This window comes from Danio rerio, chromosome 15 (assembly GCF_052040795.2).
Source record: "Danio rerio strain M-AB ecotype USA chromosome 15, GRCz13ab, whole genome shotgun sequence".
In the NCBI taxonomy this organism is placed as follows: domain Eukaryota; kingdom Metazoa; phylum Chordata; class Actinopteri; order Cypriniformes; family Danionidae; genus Danio; species Danio rerio.
Window position 1 is genome coordinate 34156160 of NC_141035.1, and position 21127 is coordinate 34177286.

Consider the following 21127-nt stretch of genomic DNA (forward strand, 5'->3'; position numbering starts at 1 on the left):
TGGCCCGTCTCAGAAGGGCTTCGCATTCCATTTACTGGACTAAGCGGCACCCTATGGCAGGGAGCGCTTTTTGCCTTCAAGGTGCTCGGCCCTGCCACTTCGCCAGAGGCACAGGAGGGGGTGGAGCAGCTCTCGTTGGTGGGCACCCTCAGCGAGAAGCAATGGATGTGGATGGTTCGGCAGGGGGAACGGTCTTACGTCCCCGCTGATAGATGACTCTGCCCATTGCATCCGACTTCACCACCTTGAATTCCTGGGTCACCGAATGGTGTCGCCGAACAGGCCAGCCTGGAATATGGGCGAGTTAAGAGAGCAAACTGTCAACTTTGTGCATAACTTTTCTCCAGGTTTAGCCAGAGGTGGCGTTCCTGGACCACTAATGCTCTTTTAGGAAATTCGCAACAATACATACCGCCTTGGAGGACCGGACCCAAAGAACTCCAGGCAAGGAAGAAACCCAGCTTGACCGTCTGCCGCCATGTATCACACACTCTGGACCACGAGAAGCAGCCCACTTTCTCGTTCTCTCCCTCGCTGTTGTAACAGTCAGAGAAACCCTAATCCACTCTATCAGAAGCTTTGTGAAATTAATTAAATTAATAAGAAGGCTGATTGTTTTTATTAAAAAGTAATGCTTCAATTAAAAATCTGCCAGATAGAACCTTGTAATTTCAAGCAAAAAATTACTTCAGAATTAGAAGGTTCTATCTGCATTTGCCCTGTTTTTTTTTTTTTTTTTTTTTTACATCAAGAGTACATTAGTGTCTCTGTCAAGTTAATGTATGAAAGAGAACTGTTGTTTGCACATATTGTTTGCTATATGGAATGCAAAAACTTTGAAGCTCAACATCTCAAAATCATTTAGAACACAGATAGAATCTAATAATTCTAAGGCGATGATCTTTAAAAGCAATAGTGTTCCATGTCAACAGTCAAATGAAAAGCTTATGACGTTGACAATCGCATTGCCATTGTGAGTTCTTTCCTCATGTGGTTAATAATCCACACAGACTTATCACAGTATATAAGGCTTGAGATATAGACATAGGCCTATAGTCACAGTCAAGACTAGACTTGGTCAAACTGTTAATATCTGCTACAGTATGTAATTGACTACTCATAATTCTTACTGCATATTATGTAGAAGAGCAAAAGACATCTAAATGCATCATATCTGTTGTAAGTAGACTATTTTAAATATTACACATTACTTGATTGAGCTTTGTTATATATTTGTTAAATATGCTCTTTTCTTCTACTTTATTTAGGATAATATCATGTCTTCGGCAGTCGACGTCTACAATGTGTCATCTGATCTGTCTCTTCAGGGCTTCGATTTGTCTCCTGAGAAAGCCATTATTGCATTTTTCTTTGCCATTGTGAATTATATAATCATACTGTTGTGCAACTCCTTTCTTCTGTTCACCATCATAACCAATAAGGCTCTTCATGAACCCATGCACATTCTTCTGTTAAATTTGCCCATTAATGACCTCATAGGCTCCACATGTCTGTTCCCTCATGTCATGCGGGAGCTTCTGTTTGACACCAGGACTATGTCGTTCTCCGTCTGCATTACTCAGGCTTTCTTTATACATGTATATGCAGTATCTACTGTCTTTATATTGACTGCAATGGCATATGATAGATATGTTGCCATATGCCAGCCGATGAGATACACTACAATTATGACCAATATCCACCTCGCCAAGATCATCTCTTTGGTTTGGCTCTCTAATTTGACACTAATGGCTGTGCTTTTTATTCTTCTCCTCCGTCTGCCTCGCTGTAGGTCTTTCCTCAACCATCCATACTGCGACAATCCCTCTCTGCTTCAGCTGGTTTGTGCAGATACGACTATTAATAATATTTATGGACTGTTAATGACAGCTGTGTGTCAAGCGTTTACAGTGGGTTTAATTATATACTCATATCTACATATACTTATAGCATGTTTTCGTAACAAACGTTCCGACACGAGGAGCAAAGCTCTGCAGACGTGCGGCACACATCTGGTTGTTTTTGTCTTGTTTGAATGTTTGGGTCTTTTCACAATAATCTCATATAGGATCAAAGATATTTCTATTCACCTGAGGAAATTCATTGCAGTTGCTGCTATGATATTGCCCCCGACGGTAAACCCTGTTATATATGGACTGAGGACTAAAGAAATAAGAGTTAAAGGGATCAAATTTTTCCACAGAAAAGTTTTTGTGTCATGAAGAAAAAAGAGAGAACACTGGGAATAAATACTGCTGAGAATACTGCTTTCACTCATGTGACATTATTATATATTTTTTCTATGTGAGTGTGTGTGTGTGTGTGTATGTATATATATATATATATATATATATATATATATATATATATATATATATATATATATATATATATATATATATATATATATATATAATATATATATATATACAGTTGAAGTCAGAATTATTAGCCCCCCTTTGATTTTTATTTCTTTTTTAAAATATTTCTCAAATTATGTTTAACAGATCAAGTGCATTTTCAAAGTATGTCTGTTAATATTTTTTTCTAGAGAAAGTCTTATTTGTTTTATTTAGGCTAGAATAAAAGCAGTTTTATTTATTTTTTTAAACATTTTAGGGTCAAAATTATTAGCCCCTTTAAGCTATTTTTTTCGATAGTCAACAGAACAAACCATCCTTATACAATGACTTACCTAATAACTCTAACCTGCCTAGTTAACCTAAATAACCTAGTTAATCCTTTAAATGTCACTTTAAGCTGTATAGAAGTGTCTTCTAGTAAAATTTCTAGTAAAATATTATTTACTGTCATCATGGCAAAGATAAAATAAATAAATGATTAGAAATTAGTTATTAAAACTATTATGTTTAGAAATGTGTTGAAAATGTCCATTAAACAGAAATTGGGTAAAACAATAAACAGGGGGGCTAATAATTCTGAATTCAACTGTATATATATATATATATATATTTTAATATTAATTATTTTTTTCATTTTTGATTCTCTCTCATGCCATGTTTCTTTGTAAATTTGAATGTGACCAGTCTTTATTGTCTAAAATAAAATACTTTTTAAAGCAAATTGTCTTAATTTCAACGTTGATCTTTCTGACCAGGGATTAATCCAAAGAAACCCCTAAATTGCAAAACTGAAAAAATTATTTGTTAGAAAGAGGTTTGATGAATATTTTAATGTAATTTATATCCTACCTATAATAAAAAATACATATAGTAACATACTACATAGTTTTATCAAATTTATCCAATACATTTCATGTTAAAACTGGTACACAACATCACAGGCAATAGGTTGTTCTCTGGGGTTCCACGGGGGAATATTTTGAGACCTTTACTTTTCCTGATGTATATCCATGACCTTCCTCAGGTAATTAAACATTCAGATTCTTTATGCTGATGATGCTGCACTTTTTGTGTCTGCATCAAATAAAGACACAATTAACAATAAATTAAATACAGATATTCAGCATTTACAGCACATCAATGGCTACAATTATTTGATCATTAACGTCAAGAAAACAGAATGTATGTACTCACCTAGGCGAAAATGATCCATAACCAATCCCATCACTTACTCAAATTAAAAACTTTTCATTTTATTTACATAATAATTGGGAATCAGTCTGGACTCTAACCTTACTTATTATGACCATGTTCAAAATGTCTATAAAAGCTGAAACAAAGGCTATTTGTTTATGGGAAAATTAGGACAAATTTGTTTTTTTCTGTTTCTGAAACTAATTTTCATGCCATAACTTTGTACACCTTGTCATACAGTTTGCCTGTTTGGTCACTCACAACAGATGATATATTGGAGCCAAAAGCTAGACAGTACATATAGGGTCTATAAGATCCATAATAGACTTTCTTGATGGACACATCACTGCTTTGCTCTATCACTTTCTAATGCTTTATCATTTCGAAATTTCGAACACAGGGATTAAACTTTATTATCAATTTTTTAATTTTTAGCAGCCCCAGTCTTTGGTACAAAAACTTAATGCAAGGACTGATTGTTTCACCAGATCTGCAACAAATGGATGTTTTCCGTTACCGGTTTTTAAATACAGATGCATACATACATACACACACACACACACACACACATATACACACACACACACACACACACATATACACACATATACACACACACACACACACACACACACACACACACACACACACACACACACACACACACACACACACACACACACAGATGTACATACAGAGATCTTTCTTTTATGTATTCACAAAAGCCTGGAATGAAATCCCACAACATCTTAAAACAATACCAACTCTGAGACTTTTTAAAAAAGCAAAAGCTGGTCATCTGAACTATCGCTGTAGCCACTAAGGTAGTAGCCTGTCTATTTTGTATGTTTGGTGATTGTTTGTAGTGTTCTCATGTGTTGATAAAGAGACAGATGACAGCATTCATGCTGAGTCAGGCCTGATTATCTTTCAATATTTTCCTGTTTGAAAATCATAAATAAAATAAATAAATAGTTACAGTGTCAATTAAAAATATTTTTTAAGGATAGACTTCTAAGCTAAGGATTAAATTTCTACAAAAACCTATGTTTTTTCCCCCCAATATCTCTGCTAAATTGATTAAACATGCATTAGTCAATGCAATGAAATCATAAATAAGATGTCCCTGAAATCACAATTTTATATCAGATAAAGAAGTAAATCTGACTACGCAAACCATACATGTTATACACATAATTAATTTTGAACAGCAAGAATGATAGAAAATTGGATTTATACTGTAATTAAGAGTAAATCAGTATCTTAAAATAATATATTTATTTTTTCAGTCCATCCATTCATTTATTAAATCATTGCCTAAGAGTCATAGAAACGCTGGTAACACTTTATTTTTCTGGTCTTTTTTAGACAATCTGTTGACTGTAAGTCAGTTACTATTTAGGGCCAAGCTTAATGGAATCATGACATGGCCTTTAAAATAGTGTCAATATATATAAATATACAAACAGATTAATATATGTGGACTAATATGCTACTACTACTAAAATGTCATGGATGATGAGCTGACAAATGCAAATGTGAAGGGAATACTGTACTTTAAGCAAATACAATTTTTTTACTTGATCATAACTATATAACAGTCAGAATTATTAGACCCCTTGAATTTTTCGCCCCCGTTTATTTTTTTCCCCAGTTTTCTGTTTAACAGAAAGAAGATTTTTTTCAACTTATTTCTAAACATAATAGTTTTAATAACTCATCTCTAAAAACTGATTTATTTTATCTTTGCCATGATGACAGTAAATAACATTTTACTAGATATTTTTCAACACTTCTATACAGCTTACAGTGACATTTAAAGAATTATGCAAGTTATTGTATAATAATGGTTTGTTCTGTAGACTATCGAAAAAAATATTAGCTCAAAGGGGCTAATAATTTTGTCCTTAACAAGGTTTTTTAATAATTAAAAACTGCTTTTATTCCAGTCGAAATAAAGCACAAAAGACTTTCTCTAGAAGAAAAAAATATTATCACACATGCTGTGAAAATTTCCTTGCTCTGTTAAACATCATTTGGGAAATATTTAAAAAGAAAAAAAAATTCAAAGGGGGCTAATAATTCTGACTTCAACTGTATAATATCTATAATAATACATCTATATATATAAATCTTCTCTTCATTAAAAATATTCATTATGCTGATGAGTTTGTTGACTTTTGTTGTTATTGGGTCTGAGAGTTTATCTTCACTGTGCAGACTCAAAATCCTAAAGTTAACAGGGGTCAGGCTGGGCCATTTTTATTGCACTTTTCTACTCTGCTGAGAATGTTGTACTGAAGGTCACCCTCACCCTACAGTATTGTATATTAAAATGTTGCCTTCATTGTAATGTTTATTTTATTGTATCTTGTAATTTTTGTGTTGTGGCACAATGCTGTAATTTATGGGGATTTTATGGGGAAAATATGGGTTCTAGTGTGTTAAACGTAAAATATGTACCATATAGTGGTAAATAATGTGCAAATGGTGCTGCCTTTTTTTCCTGAGAGTGTATGACAAATTATTTTTCATACAGGCACGCAAGAATGGTAATGTGTGCTTGGCATTGAAAACATTTTGTATTGAATGAATATCTTATTCAACAAAACAGTGAACATATCCTGTACAACTTAGTGCATATGGGACATAAACAAACCACCAGGACAATTAAAAAGGAGAAGGAGGATATATGGCAATAGTGAGAAGTGACTGGGAAATTTTTATTAATACAATATATAATGCGCCCTAATAGGTTATGCTTGTGCCCATACATGAAAAAGCATACACAGTTGTCCATAGAAAATGATGACTATTTTGTTTCAATTCATTTGTTTTACCATAAACAGAATTGTGTATAAACATACAGATATGAGGATTACTTAAAGAAACTGATACATTTTACAGGTAATTGTACATTGGGGTTTTAGATGAGTCTTAGTTTCTTTCATTAAGGTATATGCTTATGTTTTTCTATATAAATCTTCTCCGGCCATTATACTGTTGTTTGCAAATAAGTCAATTGCACTAGGCACTTTTTGCATTATAAGCACAATTTTAGGAACCACTATACAATGTTTCCATCTGTTTTCATTACTCCACAATAAGTTTATATATTGTTTACATTCATAGATATTTATGTTTTTACATTTCATAATTATACTTCTGTCACTCCTTTGTATATAAGTGTATTTATGTGTATGTCGTGTTTGACTTCACTGTGGATGGCAAAGAAAGAATTTCATTGTACAGGAAAATGTGTTTCCTTACTGTGCACATGACAATAAACAAATTGAATTGAATAGAATTAAATTGTAATAAAATATAGTATATTGGGCAACATAATAAAATATAATATAATATAATATAATATAATATAATATAATATAATATAATATAATATAATATAATATAATATAATATAATATAAGATAATATAAGATAATATATGACACATTTATAAAGAATTATTATGGACAGATGTTTGAGACACATACAGCAAGCCATGTTTCCAGAGGTTGCTGCAAGGTTCTCTAACATGTCCAATTTATTATACCAACTAGCAGTCTATTGGTCAAAACAGAATTGTGTCATGGCAAACTCCACTCTTATTGGCTGTCCAAACACTGTGTCATCATGAGCTCATCTACCTTGAGACATGTTAGATGTTATTCCCATATGTCAGTCTTTTGCAACTGTAATCAGTCATTAGATTAATGAATGTGTTTTGTTTCATTAGTCCTGTTTGTTTCTTCGCTCTCTATGGGGAACCATAGATGTGGATTTGTCAAAACAAAATAATGAGTCTCTTAGGGACCTGCACGAGGTGCTGAAGTTTCTTATCTTTTATGCTTATATTATATTGTCATTTTGAATTGTTTATGGAATTTTTTTAAACTATTATTCTTAAATAAAGTATTAAGATAAAGGCCTGATTTGGTTTTGATGATTTTGCATGATCTGTATGAATGTTTTTGGCAGTTTTTTGACATGAGACCTCATAAACATAACAGTTACTGGCCCGTATTTTAGTTATTAATAAAAGTGTACATTTTTGATCTCATAAGGCCTTAAAAAGGGCCTATTTGAGGTCTATTTGTAGAAAGTATGGGACTTCATTTCCTTTTTACGATGCACAGCTTTATTTTCCCTTAAAATGGATGCTGGGTCCTTAACACCATTTTTGACTGTCTTAAGGACATTACATGTTAGTTGGCACTAAATTTTTAATGTGCATTGAAGAAAAGACAGAAGTGGTGGTTTTTGGATCCGGGGGAACTTAGGATTGTCTGGATCTTGGTGTGTTAAATCCTTTTGTAAAAACTAATGTAAAAAACCTGGGTGTTATTATGGATAGTGACTTGATGATAGTGAACTGGATAAACAGTCTAGTTTTGGTGTTTAAATGCCTAAATGGACTAGCACCAAGATATTTGTCTTCATTCATTTAATTGTACACTCCATCAAGGGCACTTAGATGTGCTGATTAGTGACTTTTGGCTGTTCCACGCACAAAGTTAAAAACCAGGAGGGGACTGTGCCTTTGCAGTGGTTGCCCCGTACTTAAAATAATTTGCCTCTCCATTATGAGCAGGCCACAACCCTTTCTGTTTTTTAAATCTAGTCTTAAAACCTATTTTTACTCTTTGGCTTTAAATACCATACAAAAGTCCAATGTCTGTTGTATTTGTCCTTTGTTTTAGATGGTGAATGTGTGTACAGCACTTGGGTAAGCACTTGTTTTTTAAAAGTACTTTATAAATAAATATTGACTTGACTTAAAAAATGCAGATCTAGAAATGTCCTTCCAATGCTCAGGTAAAAGTGTTTAAGAAAAATAAATGTTTAAGAAGAACAAACCTGTCCATGGTTTTGTCTTCATCTTCATTTTTTATTCCTGGGATTTTTAATATAAAAGATATGAAGTTTACTATACTCGTTAAAATAAGATTGGTGTTACAATACAGCAACACGGTGCGGCTAAATATCAACTTCGATATAAACAGCCCTGGGAGTAGCTAAGTAAGTATATCAATAATATATAATGATATAACATGAATATATAAAACAGTATAATAATGCAAAAAGCCATAAACACTTCAAAATACTTACCATTCTTAAGATTACTTAGATTTTTATTTGATGTTAAAAATGTAAATACCATATTATATATACTGTTAAATGTCCTATTAGGAAAATGCCCAATTATAAACTTTGACACCGGTGAGATAGAATGTAAATTGTAAAATGGCTTATTTGTGAATATGGTAAGATATATTGCAATGGTAAAATTATTGACATCACAAAGTATTGCACAATAAGTCGATATAATGTTTATTGTGACAGGCCTACTAAAATGTGTTTGTTTGTAATTAAATTTAATTAATGATAAATGTAATTAAATCCTGGTAACCACATATTTACAGTGGCTTTACTAAACTAACTATTGTCTAACGAACTAAACAGTAGTTTTACAAATGATAATCTATAAATCATTGTTACTAAACTTATAATATAAAGCCTAATTTTCATAAGGTTATTGTCTCAAAAGGATATGACATCTTGGCCTGGTTAAAAAGTGCAAAACAGTTCGTTTTGAACATGTTTGCTTTTATGGGTCAAAGTATAAAGACAAAAAAATTTTATTTAGATCACTAAACTAAATGCTCGTGAGAAAATTTGATCTTGCATAACCAATCAAGGCAATTACAGTATATTTTTGATTGCATTAGACCCATTTGACCCGGGTCATCATTTCTGATACCTTTAAAAATCCCTCTTCCTTTCGCATGGCCAAAAAAATTCTAGAGAAATCAGTTAGTATTTGTTTTTGTTTAACGTCAAGTTGCACTTAAAGTTTTCTTCCTGTTTTCTATTACCAAATCAACAAAGTTCAAAGTAGTTTAGTAAAGGTTCAATCTAGATTTTCAGTAAAAAATACATTTTTGTTCAGTTTCAGTTCAGTTTTTATTATCACATTTTATTAAATGTTGCAACTGTCCACATGGGTTGTTGCAACCATCCGTCCTTCTGCTAGAGGTCAGTTGCAACTTTTGACTTTGTCTGTTTAAGTTTAAATTCTGTTTACATTATCATTTGTACACATTATAGCAATGTAGGTTGGTGTCTAATATAGGTGGGTTTATTATATTAAAATATTGGGTTGCCACAAATTATTTGTCTCTGAGAAACTAAATGAAATGCAAAACGTGTTGCAACTGTCCCCACTCTCCCCTATTAAAAAATGTTTTTTACTCTTCACTGTCCTATTAATAAATGTGAAAACACCTAAACATGATTATTATTACATTTTGGATGCATGTTTAACCAAACAAAACGTCTGCTTTTTATTGTAAAATATGTTTTGTATGGTTCACTTTTTTGTCATGGTTCAGTGAGTTCAGTCATTTTAAGAAATACAATCTAAAGACCTGTATGGCTATGAATGGCCATATGAATGAATGGTGCACATTTCAGACATAATATTCACTAAAAACAATGAAATGAACAAAGCGTGTTTCTGAATAATCATGAACATGCGTTCCCACGCTTTTCCACTAGGTAAAGCGTTTATTTCCAATGTCAGATCACACGTTTGCTTTTGTAATGATTCATGAACCTCACACATAATGTTTAATAAAGTATGTTGGGTCACTGACAAACAAAGAAATACATTTTCAAGACATGAAGTAACCAAACACCCCTCATGTGATTTCTCTATTTTTTGTTATACACAGAACAGCTGTAGTTACAAAGCCTACTGACATTAAAAATACTTTGAAAAGTCAAATGTGGCATTCAGAGGTACATAGTAATGGTAATGGCAAGACTTTACACAGCTGTTTGTCTTTCTAAACACTACTTTTCACCCAGTAAAAAGAAATGTTTCACACTTAACATGTTAACAAAATGTTAACAACCACATTAAAATATTGAGGAATTATAATGTTATAGTTATATACAACTGACTGCCTACTCTCATATTCAAGCACACGATTTGAACAGTCAAAAAACACTATAGGTTGTGCAGCCTATATCATTTATTAATTTATTTATTGACTAGAGAAAAAGCTGTCATTTTGAATACTTTTAATTCTCCTTCACTCTTAAAATAAAGGTTCTTTAATGTTATTGACTGATGAAAATGGAATCTGTTTATGATAAGCAAATCTATTATTCTAAATAAACAGGGACACCAGTTTAGGCTACTATCAAAGATGTGTTGCTGGTATGGCATTGCATTTACTGTAGTCTCGTTGCATCACATGGCCTGGGTAAAAATGATATTGCTAAGCAAATAATGAATAAGGACATTAAAGGGTTTAGACTGGGTAGTTTGAAATATCAGTAGGCTTCAAATGAATACTCTTTATTAATTGTTAAACTTGGTTAAATTATAAGCATGCAACATGAAGCAAGATCTTCCTCAGATAACCAAGGATTGCAAGCACACATTATATATTTGATAAGCACTACCATGCATTAACCCCCGAAAATCACTTTTCCTGTTCCTCTATGCTAGGGTACCATACTGTACATCAGGGGCGGACTGGCCATCTGGCAATTCTGGCAAATGTCAGAAGGGCCAGACCAATTTTTAAATGTGGGCCGGTCAGTTTTTTTTTTTTTTAATAACAATAAAAAGTATTGTTTTTAAGTGCAGACAGCCTTTATCTCTTGCTAGATGTGATATTATGATGATGATAATTAAAAAAATAATAATAATAAATGTTAAGCATTTGGCCGACCCAATCTAAGGTTACCCGGACATAATCAAAATCTGGCAAGAATGTCATATTATTTCACCCTCTTTACATCAAAATAAATAGTGAAAGTGTGTGTCCGTGGGTGGGGCTGTGTCGGTGTGGTAATGTGGGCTGGTGTGGCAACAGTGCCAGGGCAGAATTTTTTGTCCCAGTCCGCCCCTGCTGTACATCATGCATGATGCTAATGTCCTCAGAACAGCAGCTTGCACATATTAATTATTTGTGGATTATTTATCTGGTCCACAAGATGTCAGTACTGAACAACTTATATGACTACAACAATTCAGGCCTGCATTGATGAGCACTTGTGTGCGGATTAAAGTATGTCTGCAACTCTTTTCTAATCATATACAAAGACATTTTAGTGTATGCAGGAGTATTCATTAACAAAGTGCTGCAAATACTATAATACATGTGACCATAGGGCACAAATCCAACCTTAACTTGCACTGGTAAATGCTTGGCAATAAACCAAAATACATTGTATGGGTCAACATCCTAGATTTTTCTTTTATGGCACAACTGTTAGAATAATGATAAAAAATCATGTTCCATGAAGACATTTTGTAAATTTTCAACCTTAAAAATATGAAAACTCAAATTATGATTGGCAATGTGGATTCCTAAGAAATTAATTTAGACAACTTTAAGGACATTTTTTTTATATATTTATATATTTTAACACACAAGATTTTTTTTTTTTGGCCAGAAATAATTCAATCTTAACAATGTTTTCAACAATAGAAAGCTTATTTATTTAGATGCATACCATGTCCCACATGCATCTCAATTAAAAAAGGTTTTTGTGGTTCGTGGTCACATACAGTATAATACACAACTATGGCATGGCTAAAATACCTATTTAGAAACAGCTATATTGTTTTTCATGTGTGTGTGCATTTGCACATAATATCAAAAGAAGTATGCTTTTAAAAGCCATGTGTTTGATTATGCATGGTAGCATATCTATTAACACAAATAAAAAATACTTAATCCTCTTATAGGGATTAACAAATCTGAGTGAACCATATCAAATACTTTAAATTGGGTGAGCTGTAGATTTTAGCTTCAGGTTTTAATTAATGAGTTCAGATGTGTTTATTTAGGGTAGCTAAGGGATATCCGGTGGATAGTGGGTAGCAGGCTTGGACACCTATGATACAAATATACCATGTATAAATGTGGAAAAAGTGCAATGTACAATTTGATTAAATAAGTCTGAATAAATCTTCAGAATAAAACAAGCATGGGCAAATTGATAGTCATTGCATATGTGAATGTGAATTATTTTGTTTTGTAAATGTATATTTAAAATGTGAATTATTTATATATTTTTGTGGATTGTGTTTACATTTTTCGCCATGACAAACAGACATTAATGACACATGAAACGTCACTAAAAATTGATGAAATCTCGCCTAATGCACTAATGCAAGATACATTGTTTTGATCTTGCTTGCCTCTGTGGGGCAAAAATGTAAAAACACTTTCACACCAACAATTATGGATATAATTACAATAGTAATTAAATACTCCTGAGAAAAGTTTTTCTAAACTAACAAGACTTCAAGTCAAGGTAATTATTTCTTTGTTTGGACACACTGGTTAATTAAACCCATTAGACCAGTTCATTAGTTTAACAGCCCTTTATAAAGCCCCTTTCTAGTAACACTGCAAGATTTCAAACCAAAGGCAGATCTACAGAGCAGTTAGGTATCTTTGCACTTGTTCATTAAACTGAAAACTAGTTCTGATGTATTTGTTAAACGTTTTCAGTTACTGTACTTATATTTTAATTTATGAGTCTATAAATGTGTGATTTTAGTATTCTTCCATGCTAATTGATATACAATTTGCTGTATTATGTTTTATTAATATTCATTTTATTTACAAAATTACATTTTACTTTCATTTCTTTTGTCACACTGTAGCTGTAAATGAATTAACTGTGTTTATTTCAGCTTTTACCGGAGTTCAAATGAATTTGTCAGTCACATTCAGCAATGGAACGGCTTCTTTCAATGAAGGATTTTATCTGACTGCCTTCCAAACTTTGCCAACCAAAAACTACCTGATTTTGGGCTTGGCGATCATCTACATCATCACCTTGCTGGGCAATCTTGTTCTCCTCTCTGTTGTCCTCATGAACTCCAGCTTACAGAACCCCAAGTATCTTGCTGTGTGTAATCTAGCCGTCGTCGACATTTCAATCAATAGTGTTATTATTCCTCAAATGGTGCCTGTTTTTGTGTTCAACCAGAACTATATCTCATTTGGCGCCTGTTTTTCTCAAATGTTCTTCATGCATTTTTTTGGTGACATGGAGTCTTTCTCTCTTGCTCTTCTGGCATATGATCGTCTGATCGCCATCTGCTGGCCTCTGCGTTACTCTACCATAAACACCAACCTGAGGATGCTGCTTATCATAGCATTGATCTGGATTCTAGTTACTCTGCTGGATATTTTTCCAGTCATTTTTGCCTCTAGGCTTCCTTACTGTAGCTCCAGAGCAGTACTGAGCTGTTGTTGTGAACATGGCCCAGTTTACAGACTGGCTTGTACAGACACTACTTATAACCGACAACTAGGAACTGTTAAGACAATGATCACCTTGCTGGGCCCTTTGTTTTTTATTGTTTTCACATATGTGATTGTAGTGATTGCTGTGATGCGGATTGCCTCTGTAACCCAGCGCTGGAAGGCCTTTCACACCTGTCTTACTCATATGATGCTGGTCATGCTGTATTACATGCCAGTCATTATAGCGTATGTGCTAGGGAACTTGCGATTAGTTCAGAATGTTGATCTTTTAACAGCAATACTGACTGTTTCTGTTACCGTTCCAGCAATGTTGAACCCCATCATCTACAGCTTAAAGACTGATGAACTTAAAGAAAGGATGGTCAAACTTTTTAGACAATCAAAAGTGGCTCAACAGATCATTAAAACTGAGGTCAAGGCTTTACAACAATGACTGCTTTGTTCCATCCAGACTAGAAGTTACTTTTGATGTGTAAAGCTGTAAACTATGTTTCAACAGTTATGAATTTTGTAATAATGTTGCAGGAAAATAAAACAAAAATGTTTGAACTTGTTGAATCAATTTTTCTTCATCAAGGCATTAATGTGTTGTTTATTTATAATCCAGCATTTATGTATTCATTCAATTTAGTGCTGTCAAATGTTCTTGACTTTTTATTTATTCATTTAATCAATGTGAGGAAATTCAAATAAAGTTTCATAATGTATAACTGTTAGAACTGCTGAGGATGGAAAAACTGTAAATTGATGGCTAAAATTAATAAGAGCCAATGGTTACTGTACAAACACATAATATAACACAATAACATCTTATGTAGTCGTGCTTTGTATTGCATTTTTGATAAATATATGTCCATATTTGCCAGTTTTCAGTAATTAAGACTTGTCATTTATTAATCTTGAAATGCGTTTGATATTAAAAAAGCCTTGTTTGCTGACATCATCATCCTCATCATCATCTTCATCAGTAATTAAGAACACTAGCGGTCAAATTGATTAACCTAATCATGAATATTGTAAAATAGTCAATTGCAAGTTATTTCTATAATATTTCAGTGGGATATATGTATAACGCATTCTTCATTTACCCACAAGATGGCAGAAAAACACACAACATGCTTCACAACATATTCACACACTATAAGCCTAAAAAGGGCCAACTTCTAACAGCAATACAAAGCCAAGATCCACCAGTCAGAATTATGACCGAATATTGTCCATGCTAAGAGTGCAATGATACAGATTGCTCACAGTTCAATTTGGATTACGGTTTTAGGCTCTTGGCTTGGAGATATTGTCAAATAAAAATAAAATAATCCATTTACAAGCAATAGCACGAACAATAGTGATTGTCATGCTTTTCAGGTATTTAACAGTAGTTTTCAGCTACAGCAACTGAGTAATATAATCATATATAGCACAGCATAGCCTAAAGGCCATTTGAATAAAGCTCCTTAATAACATCTGATGAGAGGATATTTTCTAACTTCAACTTATATATTATTTCTATAACATCTGTTGTATAGGAGAGCTCCTTATTTTTCAACAGGCATGTCATATGAACTTACAGAAGTATGTGCACAACTTAATACTGCATATAAAAAGTATTAAATCCTATTATATCTGTTAAGAAACCCTGTTCATTTCACATAGGGCTTTTTTAAAATAAACAAATTAGGAATTGATACAGTTATAAAGGCAATTAGTTACAAAGTGTGTGAATGTGACTTTAAACAACGTAAATGTGTTGCTACAGTATAAAAAAGTAAAACACACACACACACACTTTTTGTTGGCAAAGGGTTTGCAATGCCACAGACATGCACTGAATTATGAAAAAAAAACAACCGTTGTTATGAGATTATCATTTGGTGACATTATGCTGTTGTTGTTCTTGTTGGGACTATGGAAGTATAAGCTTGATGATGTAACAGAATCACATATAAAGCTTTCCCATACAGAGAGTTTTCTTTTTAAGATTTTTACTTTTTTGTTTATCAATTCAATCAATCAATCAATCAATCAAGCCTTTATTTGTCACTACACTTTCGTATAGCGAAATTGGACCCCCCAGACCATACACAAAACATCACAAACAACTTTTCAGGGGAGACAGATCTTAGGAGGTAGCATTTAGAAACGAAGAAAGATACATTTGGACAGTTAGGCAAAAAAAAAAACGCTCCCTCAGCTTGCCCTTGATTAGGACAAAGTGAGAAAAGGGAGAAAAACAGCCCTATCTTAGCATAAGCACACCGGCAAGACACAACATAGACAGAGGGGATGGGAACAGGGGTAATGGAAAACAGTCCGTTGAGTGCGGGCAGCCAACTGGTCTAGCAGCCATTTCCGGCGCAAGTCACAGCCCCGCCCACGCCCCACGTGGGTAAAAGCACACGAAGGCGTTTGGATGGGGATCGGTGGTGAATGTTTATCTGTAGATATGTTTGTGTGTGTGTGTGTGAGCCTGCATAGTCCAGAGTCCCGCAGGTGTCCTTGACAGGGGCAGGAATTTCAGAGCGTCCGCTTATCTTGCTTATCCCAGGGAGTTGTTTACTTCCAGCCGAGGCCGTCTGGCAGGAGTAAGAGGAGAGCCGAAAAAAAGACAGTAAGATACTTCCACTTTAGGTCAATATCTGCCAATTTCACAGATATTTAATGTCCATCACTCGTCTCCCGATCTGGCCAAAATTTGTTGCAGAGCCGCTAGCTTCACCTCGATGGTTTCCAGTTTGCGGTCAAGGACCATAGTCTGATTCGCGACCCTACCCATCAGTGTTTCAATCAAGCCGGCCAGCCTAGTGGGGTTTTGAGCTGCGCTGACCGCTTTTATCAGTTTCCGATATCCCAGGGCCCCGCATAAGCCCATCAGCAGAAACCCTGTTATCAAAATTGCACCCAGTTCAAGGATTTTAATCCAAATACAATGGCATTGGTGTTCATTTAATAGTACAAACACCAACATGACTCCCCTTCATTTGTGTGTCAATGTTTCAGATCTTTTTACTCAATTTTAATGATTTATTTAATTGTATAGTGTGAATATACACAACTGTACAAAATGTAGGGTGAAGGTAAGATTTTGTTCCAAATGAAAGCAATCATTTTGAATGATATTGAGTAAGTATTGTTATAAAATATATCAGAGTTGTTTTTTGAGTCTTGATCTTTGCATTCAACAAAGAAATCTTGAAGAAATGATCATGGTTTCCACAAAATATTGAGCAGCATTTGATTTTCTTTTTAAAAATTGAGCTTAATATTAAAGGGAATTTCTAAAGAATTTTGTGCTATAGATGATTGCTATAATGACTGCAGGAAATTCAGCTTTGCCATCAAAGAGATCAATGACAATTTAAAACAAAGATTTTAAGCTGTAATATTACACACCATTATAGATTTTACCATGTTGTTTTTGTTTAGAAAATAAGACAATCAACCAATTGTTTTAATGAATAAACATCCAAAAAATGAACTATTTGATTCTCCAGTGTTTTTCCCCTTTTGTCATCCTTAGTAGGTTCAAAATTTGCTTTTAGTCTCATCTGTCACTTAGTTTGCTTAAAGGATAGTTCACCCAAAAATGAAAATTTACTCAATGGCTTCAAACCTTTATGAGTTTCTTTCTTTAAAAAGGTATTCTGAAGAATGCTGGAAATCTGTAACCATTGACTTAAATAGTAGGAAAAACAAATACTACAGAAGTCAATGGTTACAGCTTTTCAGCATTTTTCTAAATATCTTATTTTATGTTTAACAGAAGAAAAAAATACTTATAAAGGTTTAAAACAACTGAACGATGAGTGACTGATGACTGAAATATTAATTTGTTTGTATGTGTGTGTGTGCGTGTGTGCACGTGTGTATGAGTGAACATCCATTAAATATATATATTATATATTGCATGTGATTAGGTTGCTGTTGTCCATTTTTGCATCCAGATTTTTATTTGCTCAGCAATTTATCCTCTAATAGAAATGTATTCATTTTTAATTTAAGAGCTGCTGTATAGATAAAAAAGTTCAATGCTGTAATAATTCGAATTTAGCATAATTAAATAATGGGAATTTAGCATAATTGTATCAAACTATTGCTCTGGGATTTGATCTGGAAATAATCTTTATGGAAAACCTTCATGCTGTATTGGGAATATGTGTACAGTATGTTAGTGCTATTATCACTATTGCTCCCAGATGCCTATAATACTGTATTAATTCCCTCAGTGGAAAGCACAATTCCCTCACAGCAAAAAGGTCGCTGGTTCGAGCCTCGGCTGGGTCATTTGGCATTTCTGTCTGGAGTTTGCATGTTCTCCTTATGTTCACATGGGTTTTGCCTGGGTGCTCTGGTTTGTGGTACGACATGTGGTATAGGGGAACTCGGTAAGCTAAATTAACTGTAGTGTATGAGTGTGTTTGGGTGTTTCCCAGTAGTGGGTTGCAGCTGGCAGGGCATCCACTGCGTAGAATATATGCTGCATAAGTTAATGGTTCATTCCCCTGTGGCGACCCCAGTTTAATAATGGGACTAAGCTGAAAAGAAAATGTATAAATGAATATGCCAGATTCCAGATTTTCATGTAGTTGTATTTCTGACAAATATTGTCCTAACAAAGTCATTACATCAATGGAAAGCTTATTTATTCAGCTTTCTGGGGATGTACAAACCTTAATTAAAAAAAGATTGGAGCCCAGAGTCACTGTATTCCCAAAGAAGTTATGCACAGAAATCATGATCCATGTGTTTTAGGGAAACAAATGGATACAAAATAGATGGAGAGACTTATAAAGATTAGAAGACTTTTATTTTTACAACAGTTATATTCTTACAAAATTTTAGAGTTAAACATATTAAAGTTACACCAACAAGCATATTTCAGGATAAACATTGGTTTCCAAATTTAAAGACATTTTGAAGAAATAATAATTATATGACACTGTCTGGGTTAAGATACATAGACTCAAACATTATGCACCTACTTGAAGATACCAGTAGAGGGCAGTAAAAGACCATTATGAGGCTGAGACTTTACATTGATGTGTGTTATTACCTTTCAGTATCAAAGAGGTCATTATGACCTTTGATGACCTTTAAAAACAGACACAATAAATGGAAACTTACATTTGTGTGTATTATGCTTTCATGTTATGTATACTATACAGAGAAGAATGGGAAATGTGGAGACCAACATGCTCATTATAACATTAGCTTATGGAAAAAAAGAAAAACATTTTGAAATAATATTTATTTTAATCACACTTTTAAGTTGATTTTATCAACCAAAAATACAAGTAAATCACAGTGAATGATGTGTTTAAGGTTGTATAAAATATGTCAACATACTATGGCAATGATTGGTCACTTAAATCACGTTTTTTACTTCTTCATTTACTGTCACAATATCAATAGAACAAAAGCAAACCAGCTTGATTAATAAAGGTCACAGAACAGTTTCATATATTATATTTCTTTGAGAATTTGAATTGATTATGAGGATATATAATTAACAAACTTTTCTAGCGTCAAACAGACCCAATTAAATAATGAAAAATTTTACAGCCTCATTTGGAAATGTTCTCTCTGATCGGTGCAGATCTGCTTTTAAGCATTTTTCGAATTAGGTCCTTAATTTCACCTGTGTTTAAAACATAAATAATAGGATTTAGCATTGGTGGAATTGCATATGACAGAGATGTGCTGATGACTCTGGCATTAGGATTCAGTGAAAGCAAGAGCTGGGCAAGGTATGTGCAGAATAAGGGGAGGAAAAAAATTCCTACTAACAACAGGTGAGACACACAGGTCTTCAGTGCTTTTAATCGTCCTTCCCAAGTTGTGATTTTGATTAAAGCAAGAAAAATGCCCAGATATGAAAAGACAATAACGACCATTGGTGCTATAATGTACATAGCTGAAATGACATACGCCATAATCTTATTTTTGCTAATGTCACTGCATGCCAACCTATACACTGGTCCATGATCACAAAAATAACTCTGTATCATATTAGATTCACAGAATGAAAGTCGGTCAATCAAAGACACCATCAAGGCCACCACAGAAGAATTAAAAGCCCATATTGCTGAGAAAATTAAAATCATATTGGAATTATTGACAATGCTATGATATCTCAATGGCAAACAAATTGCAATTAAACGATCATACGCCATAACAACAAGAGTGAAACTTTGCATAGTACTAAAGAGGAACACAAAAAACATATTTGCCATACAAGCATTGTAGTAGATGTACTGAGAGTCAAACAGAAAAGTCTTCATCATGTTAGGAATCAGTGCGTTAGCTTCCCCAAAGTCAGCCAAGGCCAAGTTAAACATACCAATGTACTTTGCACTGTGCAGCCTCCGGTCAAGAACTATAATGAGAATGACTGCAGTATTCCCAACTACAGTTATGAAATACGTGATGAATAAGAATATATAGTAATAACTGCTGTACCCTATACCTGTGAGCCCAATGACGAAAAAGTATTCAGGATGAACGATGGAGATATTCTTGGAAAAACTTGCATTTACAGAACTCATGGCAGCTTTGCGTCTTGTGTTTTGAAAAATCTAAAAAATAAAAAAGAGATGATAAAAAATGTACAGAATTGTCATTTCTAAACAGTAACTACAATTTTTAAAATTGTATATACCTTTTAAAATAACTTTGCATAATATTTGAATAACTCCAAAGTTTTAGAGCCAGCAATGACAGTGACTGTCTTGTAAACTCGACGGAACCAATACCGCATAAACGTTTGTCCTTATTCAAGCATGCCACCGAGATCTTTGGCGGTCTGTTTCAGTGAACCTAAATATATCCGCATCTCATCTCTTGAGAGCATACAGAAAACACAATGATGTAATACCAATGCGTTTTTACATAAAAACAACTGCCCTTGTGCTCTCTTTTAGTTATACTAATAATAATTATAATACTATAATAATCATTTCATCATAAAATAAACAATTTTAAAAGGATATAATTGTAAAAGTCATTGTGTATTTATTATCATCTAATAGCTTTAAGCCTCATTCACACTACGACTCGCAGTGGCAAAGCAACTGTTCATTTTAACGAAGAGCGAGCAACTTCAGGCAACCTCTGTCTATGCGATCGACCATTGGCAACCAGGTGAGCATGTCGGAAGACAAAGTTCAGAATCTTTCAATTCTATACAAATCAAAAGCGATTTTCTTGAGCGACAGCAAATAAGAGCACCAGTAGTGCTCAGGTGATGCTCTCGCAGCTCGCTCAGAG

General features: G+C 33.6%; 3 protein-coding genes across 5 annotated transcripts; 2 read left to right on the plus strand and 1 right to left on the minus strand.

Moving 5' to 3' along the window:
- Positions 1-1062: 1062 nt before the first annotated feature.
- On the plus strand, positions 1063-2315 carry or71al2 (odorant receptor, family 71, subfamily AL, member 2). 2 transcript variants are annotated; one of them, XM_087282976.1, is made up of 2 exons: positions 1063-1179; positions 1269-2315. In XM_087282976.1, the coding sequence occupies exon 2, from the start codon at positions 1278-1280 to the stop codon at positions 2220-2222; it is 945 nt and encodes a 314-aa protein (XP_087139102.1). In that variant the 5' UTR covers positions 1063-1179; positions 1269-1277; the 3' UTR covers positions 2223-2315. The 2 variants fall into 2 exon arrangements, with proteins under 2 accessions (XP_087139102.1, NP_001034711.1); NM_001039622.2 differs by lacking the exon at positions 1063-1179 and having other exon boundaries at positions 1204-2286.
- Positions 2316-12999: 10684 nt separating this feature from the next.
- On the plus strand, positions 13000-14415 carry or40a1 (odorant receptor, family 40, subfamily A, member 1). Of its 2 annotated transcripts, NM_001440758.1 has the most exons (2): positions 13000-13036; positions 13285-14415. In NM_001440758.1, exon 2 carries the CDS (start codon positions 13302-13304, stop codon positions 14295-14297), a length of 996 nt encoding a protein of 331 aa, NP_001427687.1. In that variant the 5' UTR covers positions 13000-13036; positions 13285-13301; the 3' UTR covers positions 14298-14415.
- Positions 14416-19425: 5010 nt separating this feature from the next.
- or42e1 (odorant receptor, family 42, subfamily E, member 1) lies at positions 19426-20406 on the minus strand. Its single transcript, NM_131593.1, is given in 1 exon segment — positions 19426-20406. A coding segment is annotated over 1 exon segment (981 nt).
- Between the last annotated feature and the right edge of the window lie 721 nt (positions 20407-21127).

Bases quoted from the DNA above. Each gene is read 5' to 3' on its own strand.
- or71al2 (XM_087282976.1), top strand. From the start codon at position 1,278: ATGTCTTCGGCAGTCGACGTCTACAATGTGTCATCTGATCTGTCTCTT.
- or40a1 (NM_001440758.1), top strand. From the start codon at position 13,302: ATGAATTTGTCAGTCACATTCAGCAATGGAACGGCTTCTTTCAATGAA.